General features: G+C 45.6%; 1 protein-coding gene across 7 annotated transcripts in view; it reads left to right on the top strand.

Annotated features, from left to right (window-relative positions):
• ESPN (espin) overlaps positions 1-25762 on the top strand; it is a 171249-nt gene that overhangs the window by 21369 nt on the left and 124118 nt on the right. For all 7 annotated transcript variants that reach the window (XM_083162977.1, XM_083162975.1, XM_083162979.1 and 4 more), the window contains exons 2-5: positions 2755-2948; positions 22269-22455; positions 24530-24712; positions 25544-25675. In XM_083162977.1, the coding sequence (XP_083019103.1) occupies positions 2755-2948; positions 22269-22455; positions 24530-24712; positions 25544-25675 (696 nt within the window). The remainder of the gene's footprint in view (positions 1-2754; positions 2949-22268; positions 22456-24529; positions 24713-25543; positions 25676-25762) is intronic.

The raw sequence follows: 25762 nt of genomic DNA, 5'->3' as shown, positions 1-25762 counted from the left end.
AGTGCCGCTGCCAGTCCTCAACACTCCGCCCCCTCTATCTCCTCCCCTCTTCTTTCATCTTCTCCTTCTCTCCCCTCCTTTCCCCCTCAGTCACGAGTACTGCACATACCTTTTGTACTGCTTTCGGATCGCATCGCACACACATTGCATGCATGCCGTGCGATGTGATCTAGCCCATAACGTATGCGATTCTCGCAGCGTGTATGGGCACCTTTAGTGCCTGCAACATTTTGCGGACACAGCACTGAGATGGTGTATGCATACATGTACATGCACCCGAGATCCTCCATAGGATCGCATGTTGCATGCACTCCCACAATCGGGCTTCAGCTTGTTGCAATGGCAATGTGAAAGGGCGCAAAATGTATGGTTTGCAGGAGGGCGCCGGACACCCTAGCACCGGCCCTGGGAGGGGGGCAGTTGTGAGTCCCCCCCCAATCTGATAGAATAGACGCTGTGCGCAGAAAACGGGCGCTAGTGTCCCTATTCTTCAATTGAAAAAGATGGGAGGTATGAAATTGACATTTCAAAAAAGGTATTTTATTTAAACAAAAAGAACAACTATGTATATGAATTACATTTATAAGTTCTGTTAAACCTTAAAAAAACATCTATCTGATGTGCCTGGTTTCACACGGGTAGATATTTACGGTGTCTATTTTCTTCATCCCATCTTAACTTACATTCTTAGGTCATAATACCCAGGGCTACAGTGCTGTCTGGGTCATACCTCATGCCTGAGTGAGTCTTGACCTCCTATCAAAGTGCTCACCTTGGATTGTACTCTTCCTGGGTTGTTGTGTACATAGTGAGATTCACTCTTTCCTGTTTTGCTTATTCATTTATGTACTCTGTATTTGGGTGCTGCAGATCTCTTGTGGAGCCATGTAAATAAAGGATAATGATGATGATGACAATAATTTCCAGTCAATTTTGACCACCTAACAGCTCACAATATTGGTTAAATTCAGCTTAGGTCAAAGGCTGCAGTAAACTGGCTGGTTTCCAAGCAACAGAGCAGTGGCACAAATACACAACAGTTTATAGCATATCTATAAAACATTGCCACAAAGCAGTGGCAGAAAAAAAGTGAGAATTGTCCTTGGACACTCCTATTCACCGTTCTGTTGGATATTTAAAGGACATACACATTACCAACCCAAAGTTCAGCGACATGGACTACCACTTTTCTGACTGAAGTGTTTGGTTTGTTTGGCCCCCCACAAACCAAATTTTTGGAAGGACTACAACTAATCACTAATGGGGAGGTTGATGATGAGGATGTCGGTGTTAGAGATTGAATGGGCTGGTCCAAGCTGCTGGTACATGATACGTTTGTTATACGTTTACTAATTATTATAATTTTGTCCTATAAATTTTTTGAAATCGCTGCAAATGATGCAACTTGGAGGAGGTAGATAGCGTCACTGGGATGCAGTTACAATCCTGGCGGTCGGGATCCCGGCGTTCAGAATCCCGACGCCGGAATCCCGACCGCCGAAATGCTGACACTTTCTCCCTCCTGGGGTGTTCACGACACCCCTGGAGGGAGAATAAATTAGTGTGCTGAGCGTAGCGAGGCACCGGGCCCGCTGCGTGGCGAGCGCAGCGAGCTTGCAAGGGGGGGCGATCCACGTCCCCCCCCCTGTCGGCATTTCGGCTGTCGGGATTCCGGCGTCGGGATTCTGAACGCCGGGATCCCGACCGCCAGGATTCAATACTGAATCTGCGTCACTACCTCAACTAACTTTGGCCTCACAAATGGAGCAGATGCCTTCACAAACATTGCCAGGATATGGGTAAAAATTCCCGCACCTAAGAGGTGGCAACACCTAAGAGGTGGCTTTTTATCACTGGCAAGACCATGGTGGCATGGGGCAGTGCAATGTAGACCTTATCCGGATGATGGATCAACAATGTCTAGATTGGCAGTGATTTGTTCGACCACTATTGGTTGACCGCGACTAGTTGCCTAAAAATGGTCGGCATATTCTAGATTGACATTAACAGAAGGTGGACACAAGCAAAAATATCACCTAAACATGGTCGACATGAGTTGTTCATGTTTTTTTTTTAAACTGACATTCTTAATTTACCATCCCAGTGGACATAGAGGGCCAGATACACTAAGCTTCAAAAGTGATAAACAGCCCCTACCTGCCATGTCACAGGCTGTGTTTGAAAAAAATGTCAGGCAGGAGCTGATTGGCTGTTTGTTTATCACTCTCCATTTTATCACTTTTGAAGCTTTGTGCCTCTGGCCTAGAAGGACAATATAATAGTGTGGTGAGTGCATCGAAGCAGCGGGCCTGAAGCATGGTGAGTGTAGTCTGCCATGCAAGGGGACGGGGAAAACTTATATGACCTAGAAATAAATAAAAACATGAAAAACTCATGTTGACCTTTTCACTGACCATGTTCCTGTCAACCTTTTCATTGTGTTGAATGCCTGTTACTGTCGATTTGGATGCGGCAGTCTATTTTTAGGTGTATTTCTAGTGGCATTCGACCATTAGTTCTTCTATACTATAACCGATGTAGGCGCATGTGCAGCACAGTGATAATAGCTCATTTGCATACATTTTGGTTTTATGTCAGCTTATGAATTTGGACCATAGTTATTTATTATCGTGAATAAAACGTGTTCCTGGTTATTTATATCAATGTTGAGTTTGTATACTTGAAATCTGCATCAGTACAATCAGCATACAATGGCGCAGATTCACTGACCATCTCTTCTTTTCTTACTTGCAGGACAAAGACAATTCCGGTGCCACTATTCTGCACTTAGCAGCCAGGTTTGGCCACCATGAGATAATTGGTTGGTTACTACGGTTTGGAACCAATGATGCGATGGTAGCAACAGACACTGGAGCACTTCCTGTACATTACGCCGCGGCCAAAGGAGATCTCCCTACATTGCAGCATCTCTTAGAGTACTGCCCAAAGTAAGCGTCTATACTGATAATGTATAATGCTCTAGTTATGTTTCATTATAAACTTTCCAAGAACCCGTGATTCATGCCCTCCTTATCTCCTGATTATTGCAATAGTCTCCTCACCGTACTCCTCCTCCCCACAATCGCCGCAAATAGAGTTATCATCCTTCCGCTGCTGGTGCTCTGTCAGCCTCTCCATTGGCTGTCTGTATTTTACCCAATTCTATATAAAATACTTTACTTATAAAGATGATCATCAACCCTACACCACCGTAAATGTCTTCTGTCAAGATCTCTTACTGCCCAGCTCCTACGGTCTGCGCAACATTATTGCAGTGTGACTGGGGCTGGAGTAAGGAGGCCAATCCCAGGGCGTTTGTTAAATTACGGGATTTGGATCCTGAAACTAGGAACTGCTTAGAACCAGTCCTTTTGCGGCTTACCGGGTGGGCGGAGCAAGCGGAGGCAGCGGACAGGTGGAAGCAGCAGGAGTGAGTGGGCGGATGTGGAGAAGAGGATGATGCCTGGCTAGTAGACAATGCAGGCGGAGGCTGGGGGCAGCTGGTGTGTGGGGCAGCTGGTGTGTGCCTCCACAGCTTGACCTCTAACATTACGCTGCACCGCATGTATTCTGGGCAGTGACTGAACCGAATGCCGCTCGTGCTCAGCGCTACCCGACATAAAGGGATTGAAATCCTGTCCAAAAAGATGAAGCACCAACCAATCGGCATCATGCCTTTATTTTTTCTTTGTAAATACCACCTGTGTTTGGAAAGGAGCTGATTGGTTGGTACTTTATCTTGCTCATACAGCCCACTGTGAATTTTCACAGTTCTGTCTAATAGCCAAATGGGGAATGAGAAAGTATGTTAGGACTAGAAAGCACCAATTATATCAGTAATAGGTGACACCAGTAAGTACCCGTTAAGTAGTGAGATGTATCATTGGTGGTAATTTAAGCTCCACGGAATGTGGAGGAGATAGGGTTCATTCATTATGGCTAAGCGTATGAGTAAGATAGATGACTTCCATATGGTTAAGTAATTAATTGTGATTGTGCTCACATACCAATTACACAAATGAATAGGCTTATCAGGAAATTCTGTAATACTGCAGGCTCCTTCTTCCTGGAATCCTAGTGGTGGCTGAATCTCAGTCACCTGGATCACATCTCATAGTATGTCACAGCCGTGGTTTATGTCAGTGTAGGGTATATAGGGAAAGCAACCTAACCTAATACTGCAAACCAATTTTATTATTGCCAAAGGTATAAAAACATACATGAATAATGAAATAGAAGCTCTTACCGGGACAGCTGAACAGATGAAGTACTCTCATGATTAAACCAGCGTTCTCCAGTTTGATTGTGCTGTATGCCTGCTGCTGCGGCCACTGGAGATGCAGCCTATCAGGAGACAAAGCAGCAGCCTGACTAGCAAGAGTATCCTTAGAACAGGGGTAGCCAACTCCAGTCCTCGAGAGCTACCAACAGGTAATGTTTTCCAGATCTCCTCACAGAATCACAAGTGAAGTAATTAGCTCCACCTGTGAATCTATTAAAATGTATCAGTGAGTAATGAGTGCACCTGTACCCCAGCTAGGTTGTCTGGAAAATGTGAACTGTTGGTAGCTCTCGATGACTGGAGTTGGCTACCACTGCCTTAGATGCTAGAGACCCCGAAGCTCCACCCCATAGGGCCCAGATATCAATGGCCTTCACCTAGTATGACAGGGTTCCATATCACCATGTTAAATGCACATGAGTGCTTGTACAGTGAAATATCGCATAGGATCGCATGCCAGCAAATGGCATGCGATGCGATGCGATATTTCATTGGACAAAATATTTCATTGGACGAAGCGTGGCGAGCGGACGCGGAATACGAGCCCGAAGCATGGCGAGCGGACGCGGAGTACATGTAAAGTAATCCGTGTCCGCTCGCCACACTATCTAAAATCAACTCCACGCCGACATGGATAGTGGGGGGTATGAAAAGGTCAGAGGACGCGTTGATAGTGTGGGTGGCGTTGACACTGGTGGTTACACTAAATTAAGGAATCACATTGTAAGCACCCATCAGGGTGCTTGTACAATTAAAAAACGAATCACATCGCATGCCGCAATATTGCATGCGATGCAATGCGATGCGATGCTAGGAAACAAGTACCCAAAAAATAAAAGAAAACATTTGCCACAAAATTAATAGCAAATGAAAACAAAAATAACAATAACATCACCTACCAGGAGTCACAGCTCATCGATCCATCCATGTAACATTCAACCATCCCAGAGAGGGGAAAAAGAGAGAGATATTAAGGAGAAAGAGCGAGAAAAAGAAAGAGCAAAAAAGCTGCAATCGTTTCCGCAGACTATTGGGTCACCTCCATCCGTTTTCTGAAGCAAGTACCAGGAGGTGTTTTGGAAACCTTTTTGTATCTCTAATTTGGTAGGGATGGGAAGTGTGTGAATGTATTTAGCCCAGCGACCAGGGGCAGAAGTTAGGGCTTCTTTATGAATGGATGCCTCCAGCCAGTCCATCGTAAACAAGAACAATAATCTGGAAGCTGCCATAGACAAAACAGGGGGAGAGGTATGAATCAATTGTTGTAAAATGGCCTTTTTTCCCACTGCTGCAAGTAAAACATCTAGATTCTTGTCAGTCTTGGGAACAGCTGATTGGTCAATGAAACGTCCAAATAGGGCCCAAGACACATTGCAGGTGAAGGGTATGCCGAGGATCGAAGTGCCAAAGTTATGCAATTTGCACCAAAATATCTGGATAGCTGGGCAGTACATAAGATCAGCTTCTTCTGCAGGGCATTTATCAGGGGTGTAGTTTGAACTGTCTGGGCCCCATAGCAAACTTTTGTAAGGGCCCCCCACCATTGTCAAAAAAGAGAGAGAGAGAGACAGGGAGTGAAGGATGCCATCATGAAGAGAAAAAGAGAGAGAGAGACCGAGTGAAGGAGAGTGTCATCAAGAGAGAGGGGGAGAGATAGGGAGTCATAGATGGTGTTAGGGAGTGACGGAGTGAGAGAGAAGGTTTCAGGTAGAGAAAGAGAATGAGAGACTGTCTGTGTGAGTGAGTGAGCAGATGAAAACGGAAGTGTGGGAAGAGAGGAGGAGAAAGAGAGATTAGAGCAGAGAGATATAAAGAGAAAGGGGGGAATAAGAGAGAGTTTAGAGAAAAAGAGGAGCAGAGGAAAGAGTGTAGAGACAGCAGGGGAGAGAGGGAGGAGGGGAGAGAGAGCAGGGGAGAAAAAAAGGAGAGAGAAAAGGGGATGGGGAGAGAGCAAAAAAGAGGAAAGAGGGTGGGAGAGAAAAAGGAGAGAGAGTGGGAAAGAGTTAGAGGGAGTGAGGGGTGAGTCAGGTCTGCAAAAAGAAAAAAGCTTTGGGATAATTGAGGATAATACTGAGGCCGTGGGGTATTTGGAAATAGCTTTTTTATTTGATTTTATATAACAAATGTAATCGACGCTGGCATTTTTAGACGATAATTTGCGCATCGCTCACAGAGGTTTTGGCACTCAAATTGTTAAAATCACGCAAATTGCTAATAGAGGTATGTTATGAAGTTCTGGTAACTAGTATATAACAATTTGTCTTTGTATATGCAGATTATTGTTTGGTTTATGTAAGTTTATTGTGGCAGTGTATCCATCTTTTATAGCTTTTATGCTTTTCCTCTGTACAGATGATGATTTTGATTTGCTGTGTTACAGGCGTGTGTGTATGTATGTGTGTGTGTGTTTGTGTGTGTGTGTGTGTGTGTGTGTGTGTGCGCGTCTCCCGTCACTGCACCAGTCACCTGCTGTTTTAGTTTAGAAATCACCTGAATTATTTAGCTGGGGTGAGAGCGTGTTCCTCACAATGCTTCCGGGGAATGATGATAGTTTCTTTTACAAACACTTGAAATTCCATCTTCATCACAATTAAGAACTGAATGGGGCGATGTATCATCTGATTTTATGTTGATGTGTGTGTGAGGCGGACTGTGCACTGGAAGCACAAATTAACACTAATTATATTCGTAGATTTTTCCATGTCTTTGTTTCCTGTCCTTCCCCCAGCGTGGATCACTCGCTGTACAAACCTTCTGCCGCTCACTAGAAATATTAATGATGCTAAATTAGTATTAGTTGTTCCGTTTACCTAATAATCGCATATTTATGGTGGCAGTCGAGATTCTGACGCCAACATTCTAGTCAATGTCCGCATTCCGGCTGTGGTCTCCCAGAGGTAGACAGGATGCCGACGTCATTGTTTTGAATGCCGACATCCCACCTGTGTGTGCCTAATATATCAGACAAGAGATGAGTCGGCGATGCTGACTGGAGGTCCGGACAGAAAGGGGGCCCGCCCCTGGTGGAATTAGATTTGCCAAAAATTGAGTTGCCCCTGTTTGCTGCTTAGTTGGTGATAATTTAGGTTCTGTATGTATCCCAGTGGGTTGCGACCAGGCAGACCCATCTGCAGCTCAGAAAGGAGCAGAGGAAATTATACGCCGACACGGATTTATGTCAACATTGTGAATGTTGGAGGTGACAATGTCATCATTACAGGTTTTAAACCACATACACACTAGAAGATATTGTGAACAATATAATTCAGAAAGGGGTCCCGGTGATGGCACTGAATGATATCTCTTACCAATATCGTTCAGTGTGTACACGCAATAGCGGGACCCATGGCTAATGTTAATTATATAGTGAACCCTCAAGGATCACTGCAGAGCAGGGCGCCAGGAGAAAAGGAGCACTTTCAATGCGGTGGGCCAGGCCCGCCGATGTCACTAATGTAAGCAGGCCCAGGATGTCGACATTACAAATCGGAGCAGCGGTAGTCATAATTTCAAATGACTGGGCAGCCCTCTGCCCTCCCATCAGCCAATCAGGGGCCTCACATTCGAGCAACTGCTGATTGGCTGAGAGAGCTCCTTCAGCCCATCAGAGGGCCTCCCAATCTTTTGAAATGCAGCATCGCGGTGCGCAAAAGGAAAGGTGCCTGGCGGTGTTGAACCAGGGCTCGCCAAACGGTGACATGTGACGCCGGTGAGAGATCGCACATCGCATTGCGAGCAATCGCATATGTTTAAAAACCACATGTGATCCCACATGCAGTGTGATAGATATTCTGTGCAGCATATAATAGCTGGCAACGCGAAATTCGACCGGTCGGCCCACGCATCGCGTCGGGTGATACATGCGATTTGTTGCGGCGATTTATCAAAGTTGCATGGATCACATCCAGTATCTCATATGTGTATGGGCACCATTAGGGTTAAGGTTATGGTTGTCTTGACTTAATTTAAATTGGTGCAACTGTTCTATTGCAGAGGAGACCCCTCTAATTGTGTTTGAAGTTTTTAAAAGTTTTCACATTTTTTTAAGGGGGTATTTATCAAAAATTGGAGAGATAAAGCACTGTACCAACAAATCAGCTCTTAACTGTCATTTTTCAATCACAGCTTGTGAAATGTAAGGCAGAAGCTAATTGGCTAGTACTTATCTTATCTATTTATCTATAAAATATCTTAAAATTTTGATCTCTATCCTAGTTTTAATAAATACCCCCTTTTATACCGAAAAAAATAAATAAATAATTCTTCAATTAGCTATATGTATTTCTACATTTCCATATTTTTCAGTCAGGCAAACAAGACGGTTCATGCACTGCACATAAATGGGGAAAGTAATTGCATTTTAATTTTACTAAAGGCACCGCAACATGTATGTGGTAGTTAGAGTATTATGTGTTGGGGTGATCCGTGTGTATGACACCACTTATCACCACGGAGTAATTATACCAGCGGATGGTAGGAGATGCACTTTAAACTAGATTGTTGTTTTAATGTGAACTCCAGTCTGTGTGGTCTGCAGGCTTCTCTTGTTAATTATTAATCAGCTTACGCAGTGACAGTCAATGGTAACAAGTGGCTGCTTTTCACGCTGCATTGTTTGATGTCGCCATAGCAACAGAGGTTGACCTGTAGTAAATTAATAAGATGTAACCAATACACATACACGGGTTCTGGCTTACTGCTAGTGTAGACGCAAGCACAACGGTGCCAGTGTTCCCGAATAAAACCTCATTCATAAAACAATGATATTAAGTTGTACAATTTTTATTTTATTTTTTTAATAAGAGGATAAAGTTTAATTCATAAATTTGTAGGACAATGATAATGTTACTGCATGCAAAATGCAAGTGCCTTATACCCCTCCCAGCGGAACCAGTGGGCTTCCTTTTTTTGGTGGAACAAGGCAACCAATAAATCCAAAGTTTTCCCATATTCTACCATGGTAGAATCTATGGAGGTCATTTAGGTGTACACTCACTGTTGAGAATTTGCGATAGTGAGCGATGATTCGCTACTGCACATGCGCACAAACATTTATGCGCATGTTCAGCCACTTGGAGCGAGCTGTCACAGCAAATTGATTATGTGCACTGCGGGTGACCTCCTATATTCCTTTTGTTGAGAGGACATGGACGTGACTTGAGGTGAGAGAAGAGTGAAATATCTGCTATAAATACCGGCGTCGCTCACATTTGTTATATAGATTCAAATAACAATGGCCCTTATTCTGGTTGGTGCGGTAATATCCGCGTGCGTTCGTACCGCCGATGTTTTGTGTCTGCGCATGTGCAGAGGCGTCTCTTTGCATGTGCGAGCGGGGCATACGGTCAAATCCCGCATGAAATGTGAACACTCCGAACAGGGGGTGAAGAGGGGCGTGAAGGGCTATTTGGGCTCATTACCATATGCATACGCCCTGCGTTTCATGGGCGTTCCCATGCAAACGCTGGTAGTACGTATGGTAATGCGGCCGTGACGCACGTGTAGGGGGCGGACATATGACATCGCCGGATGTCAGCTGCCCGCCCAGATCTCTGCTTTTGCACGGAAAAATGTCTGTGTGGTCTGAGGTTGCGGGAGCTGGTGGACCACTCGGTCCTGCATTCGATGGTCTGCGACCATCGAATGATGGGGGAGGTTCCCTGAGATGGAGGAGGCGTATTCCATGAAAAATACACGTGCGGTCCGTTCGGCCAGCTTCTTACCGCGTACGGACGGAGTTGGCGATCCGTATGGAAGGCGGGGTTTCGCACGCACGGTCCTGGCCGCATATTCGGATCCGGCCGCACCGATCAGAATAAGGGCCAATGTTGTGTAAAAAAAAAGATTCTATTTCCTATATGAGGTAACATTACAGGTCATTATGATGAATACAAATGTTTGCTTGCCAATTTTTCACACCTATTTTGACAAATTGACTTGGCACTCAAAGGTTTAATGCTTCTTTTTGAGCGTCTTTATTTTTTCTCCAATCTAGGTTTGCTGTAATCTCTTTTCTCTTATTTAAGCTGTATTGCACCTTTACGGTCTCATCACACTTTGGGTCAGATACCTCGCTTGGCTCCCCTTCCATCGCCACAGATTACTATTCCCAATAGAAAATGATGTGGACCCAGTGTATTAATAGAGAGATGTATACAGAGCACTCACCCTTGTGTAGAGGTATAGTTGTGTTTGAATAAATAGATGGAGGCAGTGTTAACTAAAATAGTGTGTTTATTAATAGACTGTAAGTTGTTTTGCAAAATGTATAGTCCTGGGTATCTCACAGGAATAAGGCCAGCGAGGTATCATTCTGCCTGACCTTAGTGCGGAGCTTAAGGGTATCTTTTTAGGGAACCCTTTATACCATAGGTCCCTAATCTAGTAGTAGTAGTAGTAGTAGTACGTTTATTTATAAGGCGCCACAAAGTGTCCGCAGCGCCGTACATAGCAAACAAAAAAAACAAATTACAAGGTAACGTACAGGGTGTGTTGAAAAATACAGTATAAATAGGGGTATAGCTGGTAGAACTAAAATCAGCATCAGTTCAGAAGTAGGTGTGGAAATTGTCGAGGAGACTGAAGATGAAGTAGAGGAAGGGAAGAACAGGACAGGAGCACAGGTGAGGTAATGAGGTAGGGTGAGTACGTGAGGAAGGAGGACCCTACTCATAAGAGTTAACATACTAAAAATAGGTGGGCGGACGAACGAAATACAATAGGATAAGTAGGAACGGAGGCAGGATAGGAGGATCAAAAGAGGTTAGGAGGAGGGATAGGCTAGTCGAAAAAAGTGGGTTTTGCCATCAAGCTTCACACAGGTTATATATTGTTTATTATTAACATCTGCATGCATTGTTGCATTTATGCCATTAGCCAGGACATACTGTGTTTACATCCTGCTGTGTCTCTGTAGTTATAAGTGTGGGTGTGTGGAATCACTTATTTGCATAACATCTTCTTGCAATGTTGCATTCCTGGGAGTTCAGTGGAGGATTGCTCCCATATTCATCCAATCAACTCCCTGGTGTTTCTGACCACTATTATAAAATGTATCACTGTCTGTTTGTTTGTTTTCAGGGTTTTAGTCAGTAATCCTTTTGTACATTTCTGTTTTGGTTGTTGCATTGTCCTACATAAGACCCATCAGTTTGGAGCCGGCCTAACTCGCTCCTTCGAACGCGGCTGCTATAGGTGAAGTCTAGCACTGCATGCATCAATCGACCACTGGGAGAGACAAATGAGTCAGGTGTGGTGCGTGGTCAGTCTCCTTCCGTATTTTGCAGACGGTGTCTCCCCAGAGTGCTAACAGGTGCTGTATTTACACCACTACAGTCCAGGTTTTGAGGATATCCAGGTTTTACTTAATCAGGATGGGACATTAACTGATACCACTGCTTGCAGTCTGTACTCCCTGTACCCTCTATGCAATGTACCCACCATTCAAACCATCCCCTGACTCTTGAAGTTTGCTAGACCTCTGGTGGGAGGGACCTGTTACTGTGCCTATTTCAGTGACGTATGCGCACAGCGACTCTGGTTTTGGCTGTCAGACCCCTGGAGCAGGATAGTGCTTGACAACATGTAAGAAAAAGCCAAGCGGTATTCATGTGAAATCAATCCTGGGAAGAACATTGATGCATATGGGGTTGTATTCTTCACTATCACAGTCACCACCGCACCACCCTACAGCTGTATCTGCTGTCCAATCACAGCAGACCCTGTCAATGAAGCACTTCTTGAAGTGCTGCTTTTGCTATTATTTTTAATGGGCTTTTTTAGCCCACTGCTTAGCCCCTCTCTTGCACTTGTTAGTGGGAGGGTGGGAGGCACACTTATCTGTGCCTCCTAAACTATTTTAAATACTACAAATTGCTAGAATAATATAAAGAAAATAAGGAATATGTTTTGTTTACACAGCGGCCAGACTGTAGCACAGTGTTCTCTCTTTGCTAATGACACTCAGATCTGCCTCTCCTCCCCCAGACTTTTCCTCATCTCTTCTCACTTGTTTAGCTAACTCTAGGAACCTTTCAGATCCCTATGCCATGTTGGACCCAGGCTCTAGATCCCAGCTCTGACCCGAGTCCGGCGCTTTCACATTAAACCTGGGTCGCCTTTTCCGTGACCTCCTCCCTACTGCCAACTGTGGCACCAGACAGTTTGATTCAGCCGGAGCTACTTACAGGCCCCTTGTGTGGCGGTGGCATGCTAGAACTGGTGTGGCTGAACGGTAGAGCAGAGCCGGAGGTGACCTGGGATATACCGGCTCTATAATATTAGACATGTTGCATACTCCCCAACTGTACCTTTCTGTCTGGCACAGTACCGTTTTTTTTTTTTACCTGTACCGGCCAGAAAGGGCTTTGGAACTGTTTTCTGGGTCTTCGACTCTCCGTTGACAGTATAGAAAAGGGGGATTTACCTGTGGCCACGCCCCCTTTTCTGAATTTGTACAGGTTTCTGCCTTTCAGATGTTGGAGGATATGATGATGATCAATAGCTGTCGTTTTTCAGAATAGTTCACATCAGTCCTTGCCCCACAACGGGGTGTACTCAATGCGGCCGGTGAGGGGGTTAAATGGCAGGGATCGCCGAAAGCAAGCAATCCTCTCCATTTAACCCCTGCGCTGGCCACTCACCCTATTCTATGTTCCCGGGGGAATCCTCACTGTCAGAGGACGGCCAGGATTCCCCCAAACAGCGAGGCTCGTGGCTAATGCAGGGAGACCACTGCATTTAGCCGCGAGTCTCGCTGTTTTAGTGGCCATACACGCCATTTCCCCATCGCTACAAAAACCTAGCAAGGGGGAAACTGTGTGCTGCGGTCAGTTGAATACTGACCCTGCGAGCTGTGATTGCAAACAGTCAGCACTGCGAGCTGTCACAGCTCACAAACATCATTGAATACACCCCAATGTAGTCATCATTAGGAGAGTGACTAGAGAACTCTCCTTAACAAGACAAACTCTACACAGAGAGGTCTTTCGTCAGGCACTGTACTCTTGATGAATGTGCTGCAAGGCAGCAATGCAATAGAATGTAAAGAAGGATATTGCACAGAACATATACAGTTAGCAGGGCTGCCAATAGGGGGGTGCTGTGGGTACAGCTGTCAGGGGCCCCAGACTCTGGAAGGACCCGGGCAGCTCATTTTGCCCACTGCAACCCCCCAACTGCCTCCCCTGCGCTCAGTGCGCTGAACAAAGCAAGTCTCGGAGCGCAGGCTTATTCAACCCAGGACGCCGGCGGCCAATTAAAATGCTGCACCGGCTTTTGAGCCAATCAGAGCTCGCATACTGGAAGCCAAAGAGAGCGACTGCAGGTACACAAGCTCTGATTGGCTAACCAGCTGGTGCTGCATTTTAATTGGCCAACGGCATTCTGAGTTGAAGAAGCCTGCACTCCAGGATCTCCGGGCTGCAGCTCAGCGGAAGAGAAGATGGGGGAGCAGGAGCCGGGTTATGGTAAGTCAAGTGAGGAGGGGGGGGCCCGGACTGGAAATGAGTCCCAGGCCCCAGAATTCCCGATGGCAGCCCTGACAGTTAAGACTCTAGTTTGGATACATCATGAAGGCTGAGGGTTGCTCGCTGTACGCTGCCAGAGAATGCTGCAGCCATGCACACAGACAGCGGTAATTAGCCTTATCTGTCTCTGCCTAAGTCCCTGGAATAGGAAGCTGTTGTGGCATTTGCATGATTATTGGTGATTAACACAACATTAAATGTTTGCCCAATTATAGCCTTATAATGGCAAAGCACTCTTCTTTATCCATGTACAAAAGCAATATTTGTGGCCTTGTCATTTAGTAAATGGTATATAGCCTGTGTCATTAAGCTATACAAAGGCTCATTAAACCTGTCCCCTTGGATATATGGCCGGAGCATAATTAGGCAATAAATCCATTGGTCTGTTATCTGTCTGCAGTTCTAAATCCATTGGTCTGTTATCTGTCTGCAGTTCTGTGCCCTTAGATAGAGGGATCTCCATCCTTCACTCAGTCATTTGTGAATTGTAAGTAGGGTGGCCAATCCTGGGATTGGGATTTCCGGGATCCTGGGATTTGGCCCCAAAATGTGCGGGAGTATCCAGTCCTGGGACTTTGGGATTACACTACGCATTCGCAGTCTAATGGCGGACAGCAACTGAGCACCCACTCAGACCTTGTACGACTGCTCCCAACCCAACGTTTGGCCCGCGCAGCACAATGCAGCAGTAAGAGGTCACACTGCGCAGGCCTCATGGTCGCACTCGCACATTGCTGCTCTTCACCTGACCGCGCCACCTGCATGTTCTGCTGCTGCAGCCCCCGACCCAGCATTCGGCCTGCACAGAGTGACAGGAAGAGGTCACGCTGCACATGCCTCATGGTCGCACTCGCACATTGCCGCTCTTCACCTGACCGCGCCACCTGCATGTTCTGCTGCTGCAGCCCCCGACCCAGCATTCGGCCTGCACAGAGTGACAGGAAGAGGTCACGCTGCGCAGGCCTCATGGTCGCAGTCGCACATTGCCACTCTTCACCTGGACGCTCCACCTACACGCTCTGCTGATGCTGCCCCCGACCCGGCATTCAGCTTGCACCTCTTCCTGTCACGCTGCGCAGGCCTCACTGTCGCACTCGCACATCGTCGCTCTCCTCCCGGCCGCTCCACCCGCACACTCTGCTGCTGCCTCGTTCCCGGAGGCACCAGGCACCCATCTCATCACTGCTGTCCATCCATTGCCATATTGGTGGGTACTTAAAAGGTATAGCTCTGATCCACCACACCGCCCCCTCCCCCACCCCAAATATATGATATATGTACTGTATTTAGGGGGTTATTCAGACTTGATTGCAGCCCTGTGATTTCAAAAGACGCCAGATTATCGAACTACTGCACACGTGTATGTCGAACTACTGCACAGGGATCGTGGAGCGCAGGTAAGGGAAAACGTCACAGTCATTTCTGGTCGCAAGCCATCTGTCCAGCAATGTACTGTTCTCACAAAATTTTGCGTCGCTAAAGTGCAATCGCTTTTCTATGCAACAAAGCAATCGCACATCACTGGCTGCAGAGCCGGCCCTAGCCTAAATGATGCCCTAGGCAAGATTTTGGCTGGTGCCCCCTAGCACCGCCACTAGTTCCACCTCTGACCCTGCTCCCCTTTCCCAGCACCATCAACCCTCATCACAGCAGTCATCATTTTGGTGCTCCTACCCGCAATATTTTAAATAGTAACAGCACACAAATTCGATGCGCAGCCCAAACAGGGGGGTGTTCTTGCTGGGAAGGGGCATGGCCACACAATAATACCCCCAATTCAAATTATGCCACACAGTAGTGCAACTTTATTCACATTATATCATGCGATGGTGTCCCTTATTCACATTACATCACACAGTAGTACCACTTTACCTTATGTACATTACTCCTCACATTATACCCTTAGAAAAAAATCCTGAGAAAATATTGTATTTTAAGCACCTCCATGGCCACACTGCAACCCAGCACAAAGCAGTGTGTGCTGGGCAGAGGAGAAGAGCTGCAGCTGCTGCTGTCACTTAAGGGGAGGGGGCCCGGGGCCCCCACTAGGCCCTTCCATCAGACTTTGGCCTGGGTAATTTGTACCCCCTACCCCTTTCTCTAGGCACCCCTGATAATACCACACAGTAATGTCCCTTACACATGACACACATTAATAATGTCCTTATAACCATAATGCCCCTTACACTATTTGCCAACCTTTATTAATGCCCTTATACCAGGGTTCCCAAACTGTGTGCCTAGGCACCCTGGGGTGCCTCAGGACACTTGCAGGGGTGCCTTGGGTTGGTGGACCAGGATCAATTCATATTATTTATGGTCAATGTACCAGGCAAAACCAGTGCTTGTGGCTGCCAATCATAATTTATGTGGACAAACAGAAGCAAATCCTGTCTGTCACCACATAACTGTGACATATAAACACAATACACTTAATTTAAAACAAAAAAAAATCTTAATTTCTCGATAAGAAGCATTTGGCCTAGGGGTGCCTTCCAAATATTTTGATGCTCTAGGGTGCCGTGATTCAAAAAAGTTTGGGAACCCCTGCCTTATACACATGACACACATAATGCATGTTACACATATGTCACACATTATTAATGCATTTATACATGACACACATAATGCCCCTTACACATATGCCAAACACTATTGCACAACCAACCCACCCACAGACAGCACTCGCACAGCCGCTAACACTGTGACCTCTGCCTCTGCTTGGATACAGATGTTTCCTCATACATCTTGACTCAATAGGCCATGCAGCTCCTGGCCAGTTCTGCTAACGTTGAGTGCCTTTTTTGCTGAACATTCGTCTTATTTGCATTGTTATGACCAGCACACACAAGGAGCTTCCAATAATTAAAACGATATGTCGGCATGCCTATATTCTGTGTGCGACTCTGGCTGTACCTGCATACGGAATGCTATGTTACAGTGATTTCCATGAATACACTTTCATATGCAGATACAGCCTCACTCACAGACAGAATATAGGAATGCTGCATATCATTTTAATCAGCAGAAGCTGCTGGTGCCCCTAGACATTCCAAATGCCCTAGGCAATTGCCTATGCCTAAGGCCGGCTCTGACTGGCTGTCCCCTGGCTGGAGGCCGGTCATGTTCCAGGTCACAGTGGCTGTCACACATGTGATGTCACACAGCTGCCCGTGGCCCTCCCTCCCAAGTGCGTTGTCCAGACCACTCCCACAGAATGCTTGGTTGCCACCTCTCCAACAACCATTCGTCACCCCCAGCATGTCTCCGCCGCCCCCTGTCGCTACTTAAACTGTAGTCATGATGGGACCACAGTATAAGTCCTTGCGTGCATGCCCAGATCTCTGGAAATGGCGGGGCATACTGAATCAGCCCCCCCCCCCCTTTTTTTTACTATTATAAATAGAACTTTACCTTTGTAGAGTAAGGGAAACTCACCATAGGCTCAGATGTTGCATAGAATTAGGAGACTGATGTGCCATGTGCGACTGTACTGATCTCAGAGTCATATACAGCGTGTGTTTCCTATGTGGTCTTTTCCTCTTCTCTTTGTAGTAAGTCCGGTCTGGACACGTTGACTCCGGGATGGTCATCTGGCTGCTGATCCTGTTTGCAGTCTAGAACTTCCATCTGTGGTACTGTGATTGGTGGCTGGTGGCAAGGGGAGAAAAGCTCCAGCGTGGTAGACTAGCTGGCCTAGAGTTTTTCAAACGGTGATCTCCTATCATCATGGTCACATAACTGTTTGCGTGGCTGCACAGCTAGAAGCTGATTGGTTGTTTTTCAAATCTTCTCCACCTTATCTCTTTCTAAAGCTTTATACCCTCTCCCCAAGGGTGCTGTACTGTATATACAATATGAATGTGTTTAGCTGCTATCCAGCTGTTCAGGAGCACCCACAGGACTCATTTTTCAGTTTTGAGTAAGAGTCATATCATCAATAATTCATGGGCCCAGTAAAAGTAGCATTAAGTAAAGAATGGAGACTAAAGGTGCCCACACACTAGAAAGATCTGCGATCGTAAGATGTGCACCTAAATTAGCCCTGAAATCTTTTGTCCGTCCTGGACAAAAGATTTCAGGCACGTCTTTACCAAATATTTTTCTTAATATCCCGTGTGCGTTTCTATGGATCTTTTGTTAAATCTTCTGAAGATCAGAAGATTCAGCTAAAGATCCACGGGAGCGCGCATCGGAGCGATATCGGCCAATTTTCGACTGATTATCGGTAAACATCGTACGATATATCGGCCAATCGGACCAAAAATCGTTCTAGTGTGCGGGCACCTTAAGTCAATGACTACATAACACATGCATTATATGTTAAAGTATAAAAATAGTTTGTGCATTATTTTCAGGGGCTATGAGTTACCCCTGTATACATTGAGTTTTTGAATGGTGACTAATGGGGGATGATTATGGTGTAACAGCCACATACTGGGGCAACCTCTGGACTCACGGAGAGTCATCCTTCAGCACTCAGGAGAGGAATATCCCCCCTGGGGAACTAGGACTTCAGGATCGCCCTTCCTTCTGGACATTAGGAGGTACCTACCTCTCAACTGTCCCAATTTTTTGCAGGAGCGTCCCAGTATTGGGGCCGGCAGTTCCCCTTGGTGGGTGGGAAGGGGGCATAATTAAGAGACCCCCCTGCCTGGCTCTGCTCTGCGGGGATAAACTCGTTTTTTTTTTCTCCTGAGGACAGATGGGCTGGGGGCATGGCCAGTGACTCAAAGAGCCACTGGCCATGCCCCCACAGTGGAAAAATCAGGACATTTCAGCCGCGCCCAGTCACTCTTCCAGGATATCAAATGTTGGGAGGTATGGTACAGGGAGGAGTCAATACTTACTATAACTTACTAGAACCAATACTGGCCAAAGGTCCGCAGAACTGGCCAAAGATCCGCAGCTGCTGAGTAGACAATGTTGGAAAAGGAGGAGAAACCTGGTTAGTTGATATACTAGTGTGATTGGCCTGTTTTCATCTGATTCCGATGGACCGGCCCGATATATCCTATGAAAACTGGCCAAATCGGAGGTGTTTGACATCAGATCCAATGCGCGGTCATGTGTGCATCAAATTGGGCCCAGCAGCGGCACATGCTTTTAAGCCCCTGCGATGTATCACATCCGATTTCCCTTCAGAGTTTGAACAACACGTTTTCAGGGATATAAAGATCTGAAGTTAATTGGGTGGAACAGCTCCATTCAGTACACAAGGAGAACGGTACATGCTAACTATAACTGTAATCTGTTACAATATGGGGTTTATTCTAGTTCATTCTTTCTGACAAAATCCTTCTTAGATGGACAAAACCATGTGCACTGCAGGGGGGCAGATGTAACATGTGCAGATATAATTAGATTTGGGTGAGTTATTTTGTTTCTGTGCAGGGAAAATACTGACTGCTTTATTTTACACTGCAATATAGATCTCACTTTGAAGAAAAACCCCACCCAAATCTAATTCCCTCTGCACAAGTTACATCTGCCCCACCCGCAGTGCACATGGTTTTGTCCATCTAAGAAGGATTTTGTCAGAAAGAATGAACTAGAATAACCCCCTATGTGTATACAGCAGTTTATTTGGTATGTGGAGCGCAGCTGCTCGCTCAGCTCTATGTCAGACAGCACCATCTAGTGGAAACTTGTATAATATTTCAGTTTTGAATAGCTTTTTGAAAAACAGAAAAGGATACCGAGGTATCGATAGGGGGCGCCAATATGGGTATGCCTTGCCAAGCGGCAACCTTAAAAAGGGGTGTCACGCCCTTACAATGAAAAAGAGGAAAAGGTGGAGCGGTTGCGCTGTATATTAATACTCAACCATGCATTCAATAAAACATGGGTTTTTATTACAATATAAAATATATAACAATAAAAAGGTATACTTTTGTGTATTCACAGAATGATGTTAGTGCACACTTCTTAGGCCTGTGGCTAGAAGAATAAAAAAGTATCAATGTATACTTGTAGCATGTAAAAATACATAGATAAATGCAAGAAATAGGTGCTGCTGTATTTGGTATAGGGAGATGAAAGTCCCAAAAAAAGTTCACCTCAAATCAGTTGTGTCCTGTCCTCTTTTGGGCCCAAAAGGAAATGTTTTCCTTGGTGATGGGATGGATGAACCACTGTATACTCTCCGTGGTAGTTTGATGTAGGAGGCACTCCAGGGATAGATGGTTCAGAGTCACCCCAATGATGGTATGGAAGTGGGGTCCTGGTTCGGCAATGTTACAGAGGTGGCGTTCCTCCACAAAAGATGGTGTTGCCCGTCCTCGGATCCCGCACTCCAGGGGGTTTAGGAAGTCCCTGTGGGAGTCTGTTTTTGGAAGCTCCGCTGGTGGGCACAAACTGAATATGATGGAAGGTGAACTGGCAGCTGGGTGGGTGTACCAAATGGCCGACGCGTTTCGCTGCCCCTGCAGCTTTTTCAAGGACCTTGAAAAAGCTGCAGGGGCAGCGAAACGCGTCGGACATTTGGTACACCCACCCAGCTGCCAGTTCACCTTCCATCATATTCAGTTTGTGCCCACCAGCGGAGCTTCCAAAAACAGACTCCCACAGGGACTTCCTAAACCCCCTGGAGTGCGGGATCCGAGGACGGGCAACACCATCTTTTGTGGAGGAACGCCACCTCTGTAACATTGCCGAACCAGGACCCCACTTCCATACCATCATTGGGGTGACTCTGAACCATCTATCCCTGGAGTGCCTCCTACATCAAACTACCACGGAGAGTATACAGTGGTTCATCCATCCCATCACCAAGGAAAACATTTCCTTTTGGGCCCAAAAGAGGACAGGACACAACTGATTTGAGGTGAACTTTTTTTGGGACTTTCATCTCCCTATACCAAATACAGCAGCACCTATTTCTTGCATTTATCTATGTATTTTTACATGCTACAAGTATACATTGATACTTTTTTATTCTTCTAGCCACAGGCCTAAGAAGTGTGCACTAACATCATTCTGTGAATACTCAAAAGTATACCTTTTTATTGTTATATATTTTATATTGTAATAAAAACCCATGTTTTATTGAATGCATGGTTGAGTAGTAATATACAGCGCAACCGCTCCACCTTTTCCTCTTTTGAATAGCTTTTTCTATTGCTGTGAAGGGTAATACAGTATAAACCAGTATGTCAGTAATTAATATGCATGCATACATACACATGCAGGGCCATAAAATATAAACCAGTATGTCATGCAGCGTGTGTTAATATGTATACATACACATGGGTGAGATATAAAGGCCAGTACTTGTGTATTTTGGCGGCGCCCATCGCATCGCATACCATAACGCATGCAATGGTATGCGATGCGACGCGATTTCGTTGGTTAGTGTACGATGGCATACAATTTTCAAATTGTATGCCATTGTACATGGCATACAATGCCATACGATGCGATGCGATGTGATTAAACATTGTATAAGCACCCTAATGGGTGCTTATACAATGTTAAGCACCCTAATGGGTGCTTATACAATGTTAAGCATCCTAATGGGTGCTTACAATGTTAAATGCACCCCCACGCCACCACCCCACTATAAACGTGAACCCGAGGCGTGGCGAGCGCAGCGGTACGTGTCCTACGACCTTTTCATACCCCCACTATCCACGCCGGCGTGGAGTTGAGAATAGATTAGTGTGGCGAGCGCAGCGAGGGGACGCGGATACCTGTGAAGCCCGCGAAGGGACGCGTTTACCTGTGAAGGTATCCGCGTCCCCGCGCGGGGCTCGCTGCGCTCGCCACACTATTCTATTCTCAACTCCATGCCGACGTGGATAGTGGGGGTATGAAAAGGTCGTAGGACGCGTACCGCCGCCCCTCGCTGGCTCGCCACGCTTCGGGTTCACGTTTATAGTGGGGGGGTGGCATGGGGGTGCATTTAACATTGTAAGCACCCATTAGGGTGCTTATACGATTTTTCATCGTATAGGGGGTCAAAATCGTGTCACATCGCATGCCATCGGGTACATGGCATGCCATGCGATACGTTCATCGTACGATGCACAAATCGGGCGCCGCCAAAATACACAAGTACCTAAAGGCCTTATTCAGATCTGTTGGCTAGGCTGCGTATACTCAATGAGAAGGTCAACAGTCAAAAGATCGAGTTTTCACTCTTTTTTTTTGGCGTAAGTCAACATGGTCCCATTGTTGACCTAATGCGTGTGTCAACCTTCCAACCCTGTCGTCCTAAGCCCTGTCGACCTATAGTGGTCTCCCTAATGTATGTGGACCTTCATAGTGTCTACCTTGCGACTATATCCCGTCTCTGTTGTTTCTTCCAAATCGGTCACTTTATTTTTTTTTCTTCAGTATTACATAAAAAAAGTTGATCAAAGAATGCAAAAACTGCAGGTCGTCATCTATAATGAGCGAATATTACATTTCTGCACCATTAATCTGTGGTATAATGTCTGTTTCTATTCTCTCTGTAGCGCTATAAATTCTCAGACAAAGAACGGTGCCACACCCCTCTACCTAGCCTGTCAGGAAGGACACTTGGAGGTCATTCAGTATTTGGTGAAGGACTGTGGGGCTGATCCTCACATAAGAGCCGCCGATGGCATGACCCCATTGCATGCAGCGGCCCAGATGGGTCACAGTACAGTTATCGTTTGGTTGGTAAGTGTCAGAGTTTTTCTGGTTTTCGACAATCTGCGGATCAACAGCCGGAACATTGAATTCTGGCTGTCGAGTTACAGTCGATCGGAACGAAAATGGCCCGGGATTCCGACTGTTGGAACATCCCGACAGTCGGAAGACCAGGCCCTATTCCTAGATTGAATGCCGCCCAGAATCTGATTGGTTGCTATAGGAACAGCACCTCTTCATTTTTAGCAGTTTTAGTAAATGTACCCCTTTATTTCTGTTGGAAGCTGCTGATGATCTGGGACCCTGATTAAATAAAATGTTTTTGTTATAAATTGCTATTTACTTATTACTAAAGATGAGCGGTTTGTATTTACTCTGTTCTATTTATAGAATAGTGAATTGACGATGTCTAGATGGACAGTCACGCGGTCGACCACTCATGTTGTAATGTGTCTAGACACCTAACAATAGTCGGCAGTGTCTACATCAAGAGTAACAGAAGATCGACGCAAGCAAAAGGTCGACAGTAACGGCACAAGTTTCCACGTTTTCTTGGTGTCTATGTTGACACCTAATAAGTGTTCCCCTTACCCTTTCATGCAATCGACTGCGTCAATCTTCTGTTTATGTTGCGCTAGGTGCTGCTGACCGTTTTTTGGTGTCTCACGACACGTTCGACCATGAGTGATTGACCACACGATTGTTGATCTAGACATCATCGATCTGTCCACCAGACACGCTGGGTTCTCAACGCCAAATTAACACAAGTTTAGATTTTTCTTATTGTCTATACAAAACTTGTGACCGCCGATAGCCAATAAGATCCCACTTTGAGATCCGGGTAAATCCGAGCCGCTCATCTCTACTTATTACCTATAAGGCATTTAGTGTTTGGCAATCGTGATTAATCGATGTATTTTCCACAAAACGATAGGCATCGGTTATAGGGAGGTATTCAATCCCAGACGATAAATTGGTTTATGCGGAAACGGACACTTTTCCGACTTTGTAATACATTCAAACTGTCAAAACTCTTGAGTTTTAGACTTTCGAATGTTCCAACTTTCGAATCTGTCTAATGTTAAAATACTGACTTTTCTCTCAAGCCTGTTCAAAGTTAGATTTTCTAAATACTTTCAAGGGTTTTGGATGTGACTTACGCAAATGTAATTCTGATGGGTTTTGGCTCGAAAGCCGCATCCGAACATAAAAAGGTTTCATTTTTAAGTATTAGTTTTTATTTCACCTATCTTATATATGGCTTTCGTTTAGAATTATATTAATGTTTTATGTTTATATGAGCCACATTAACATACTTCTAAATTTTTTTATTTCTTTTAACCTATTTTTACTCTACCCATGATACACTGTTATACCCATGATTCCATTCACACCTGTTTTTTAGGGCAATCAGTTTATTAAATTTCCACTCAGTTTTTATGACACGGCTTACAATAATGGAGCGTTGTTCAAAGTAGTGCGCATTCCTACAACAAAAATGCCAATTTGGGACCTGTATATGCGCAGCCTAGTGAACCGGTAGGCGCCACCCTGCCAAACACCACCCCCCCCCCCCAGACACAGACAAATTCACACATGCACAAACCCCCCCACCATCAGACACAGGACCGAGATGAATGAACAGGTCTGAATCATCCCACAGATTTGCTCTGTAGCACCTCTCTCCTCCCTGCAGGTAGTCAAACATGGCGATCAGACCATGCAGCAAACACCGTTTATAGCCAATCCCGTTATGCACACTTTTCAATGGATTGTTCTGTTTTCGCTGAGAGGCATTTCTCTTAAATTTTACTTTGAATATGCGAAAACTTGGCCTGTCGGGAAGGGTATTTGCACGGCGTATAGACCAAAAATGGCAAACTTTCTGAAGTTGTGCCATTTTCAATCTAGATTGAATACCCCCTATAATGGGTATTCATACCCTCATGATGACTAATGCCCATCTGACCACACAGTGTGATCTAGGCGGTAAATCTGGCCTCTGTGTTGCCTATTTAGGGGCCCTGGGCAAAATACCCTGCTGTATAACTTTTATCAAGATGAATATAGTATAAAGTAATATCTTGTGTTTTCTCTCGTACAGATGAGTTTTACAGACATAAGTCTTTCTGATCGCGATGCCGATGGGGCCACCGCCATGCATTTTGCTGCCAGCCGAGGTCATGCCAAGGTGCTAAGCTGGCTCTTCCTCCATGGAGGGGATATGAGCACGGACAACTTTGGGGGAACGCCATTACACGACGCTGCAGAGAATGGAGAACTTGAGGTTTTTTCATTTTCACTTCTTTATCAATTCTCAGCCTAATAATACATATTGGGGGACATTGATTGTACTTGATGTTGTCCATTGCAACAAACTATATACTGACTAGGGAAAATCAGCCAGAGCAGTCTAGATGACTCCGCTGTCTATTGCGCGAGCATTTGCTTTCCATAACCCTATTGTTACCATGAGAAGGTTTTAAACCTGTAACTACTTCTACAGAAGTTGTTTGAGATACTTCCTAATTTCAGGGATCCTCAAGGTGCCCATACACTACTGCAATGTATCGCAGCAGCGTAGGGGTCATCCGGCCACCCTGAGCGCCATGGGGTCGCATGCGGTCCTTTCACATGGGATATATCGCATGTGACCCTGTTCCCTGCCACCGGGAAGGGGGCCAAGTTGGAGGTCAGATCTGCTGCCCGTCCGACCTCCAACTTCGACCATGCATCGGACCCAAGGGGAAGTCAAACACATCCAATTTCTCAGTGAAATTGGACTAGTTTATGGACACCTTTTAGAAGTCGGTGAAGTGGATCGCATGCAACCCTCTTGGGCGACTCCAAGGGGGACTGGCTGCAAATTCTCCCCTCGTAGTCACAGTAATGTATGAGTGGCCTTTAATTTTCCAAAGTTATACGGTGGTGGAGGGAACCCACTGGATTGAAGGGTAGATTTGAATAAGCTTTGATAATACTGTAGCTCATGGCAAATTTGATGCTCAGTAATTATCTACTTGAATTTGATACGGTCGGAATATGGATTTCTGGGGTGACTTCTAATATTACACTGTTAGTAACACAGTTATATGTATGATCTCTATTTGATTTTCAGTGCTGTCAGATCCTTGTGGTGAACGGCGTTAAGCTTGGAATCAAAGACCATGACGGGTACACAGCTGCAGACCTTGCGGAATATAATGGACACATGCATTGTGCTAAATATCTGAGGACGGTGGAAAACATGGTAATGGGTTTATTGATTGTCTTCCTGTCCTTTGTCCCTTGCAGTGTACGTTTGTTTAACCCACTCAGAGCTGTCTGAACAGACAAC

Source organism: Crinia signifera, chromosome 19, assembly GCF_055691185.1.
Source record: "Crinia signifera chromosome 19, ASM5569118v1, whole genome shotgun sequence".
Lineage (NCBI taxonomy): Eukaryota > Metazoa > Chordata > Amphibia > Anura > Myobatrachidae > Crinia > Crinia signifera.
Note: the sequence above shows the minus strand (reverse complement) of the source record. Positions and strands in the feature narration are given on the sequence as shown.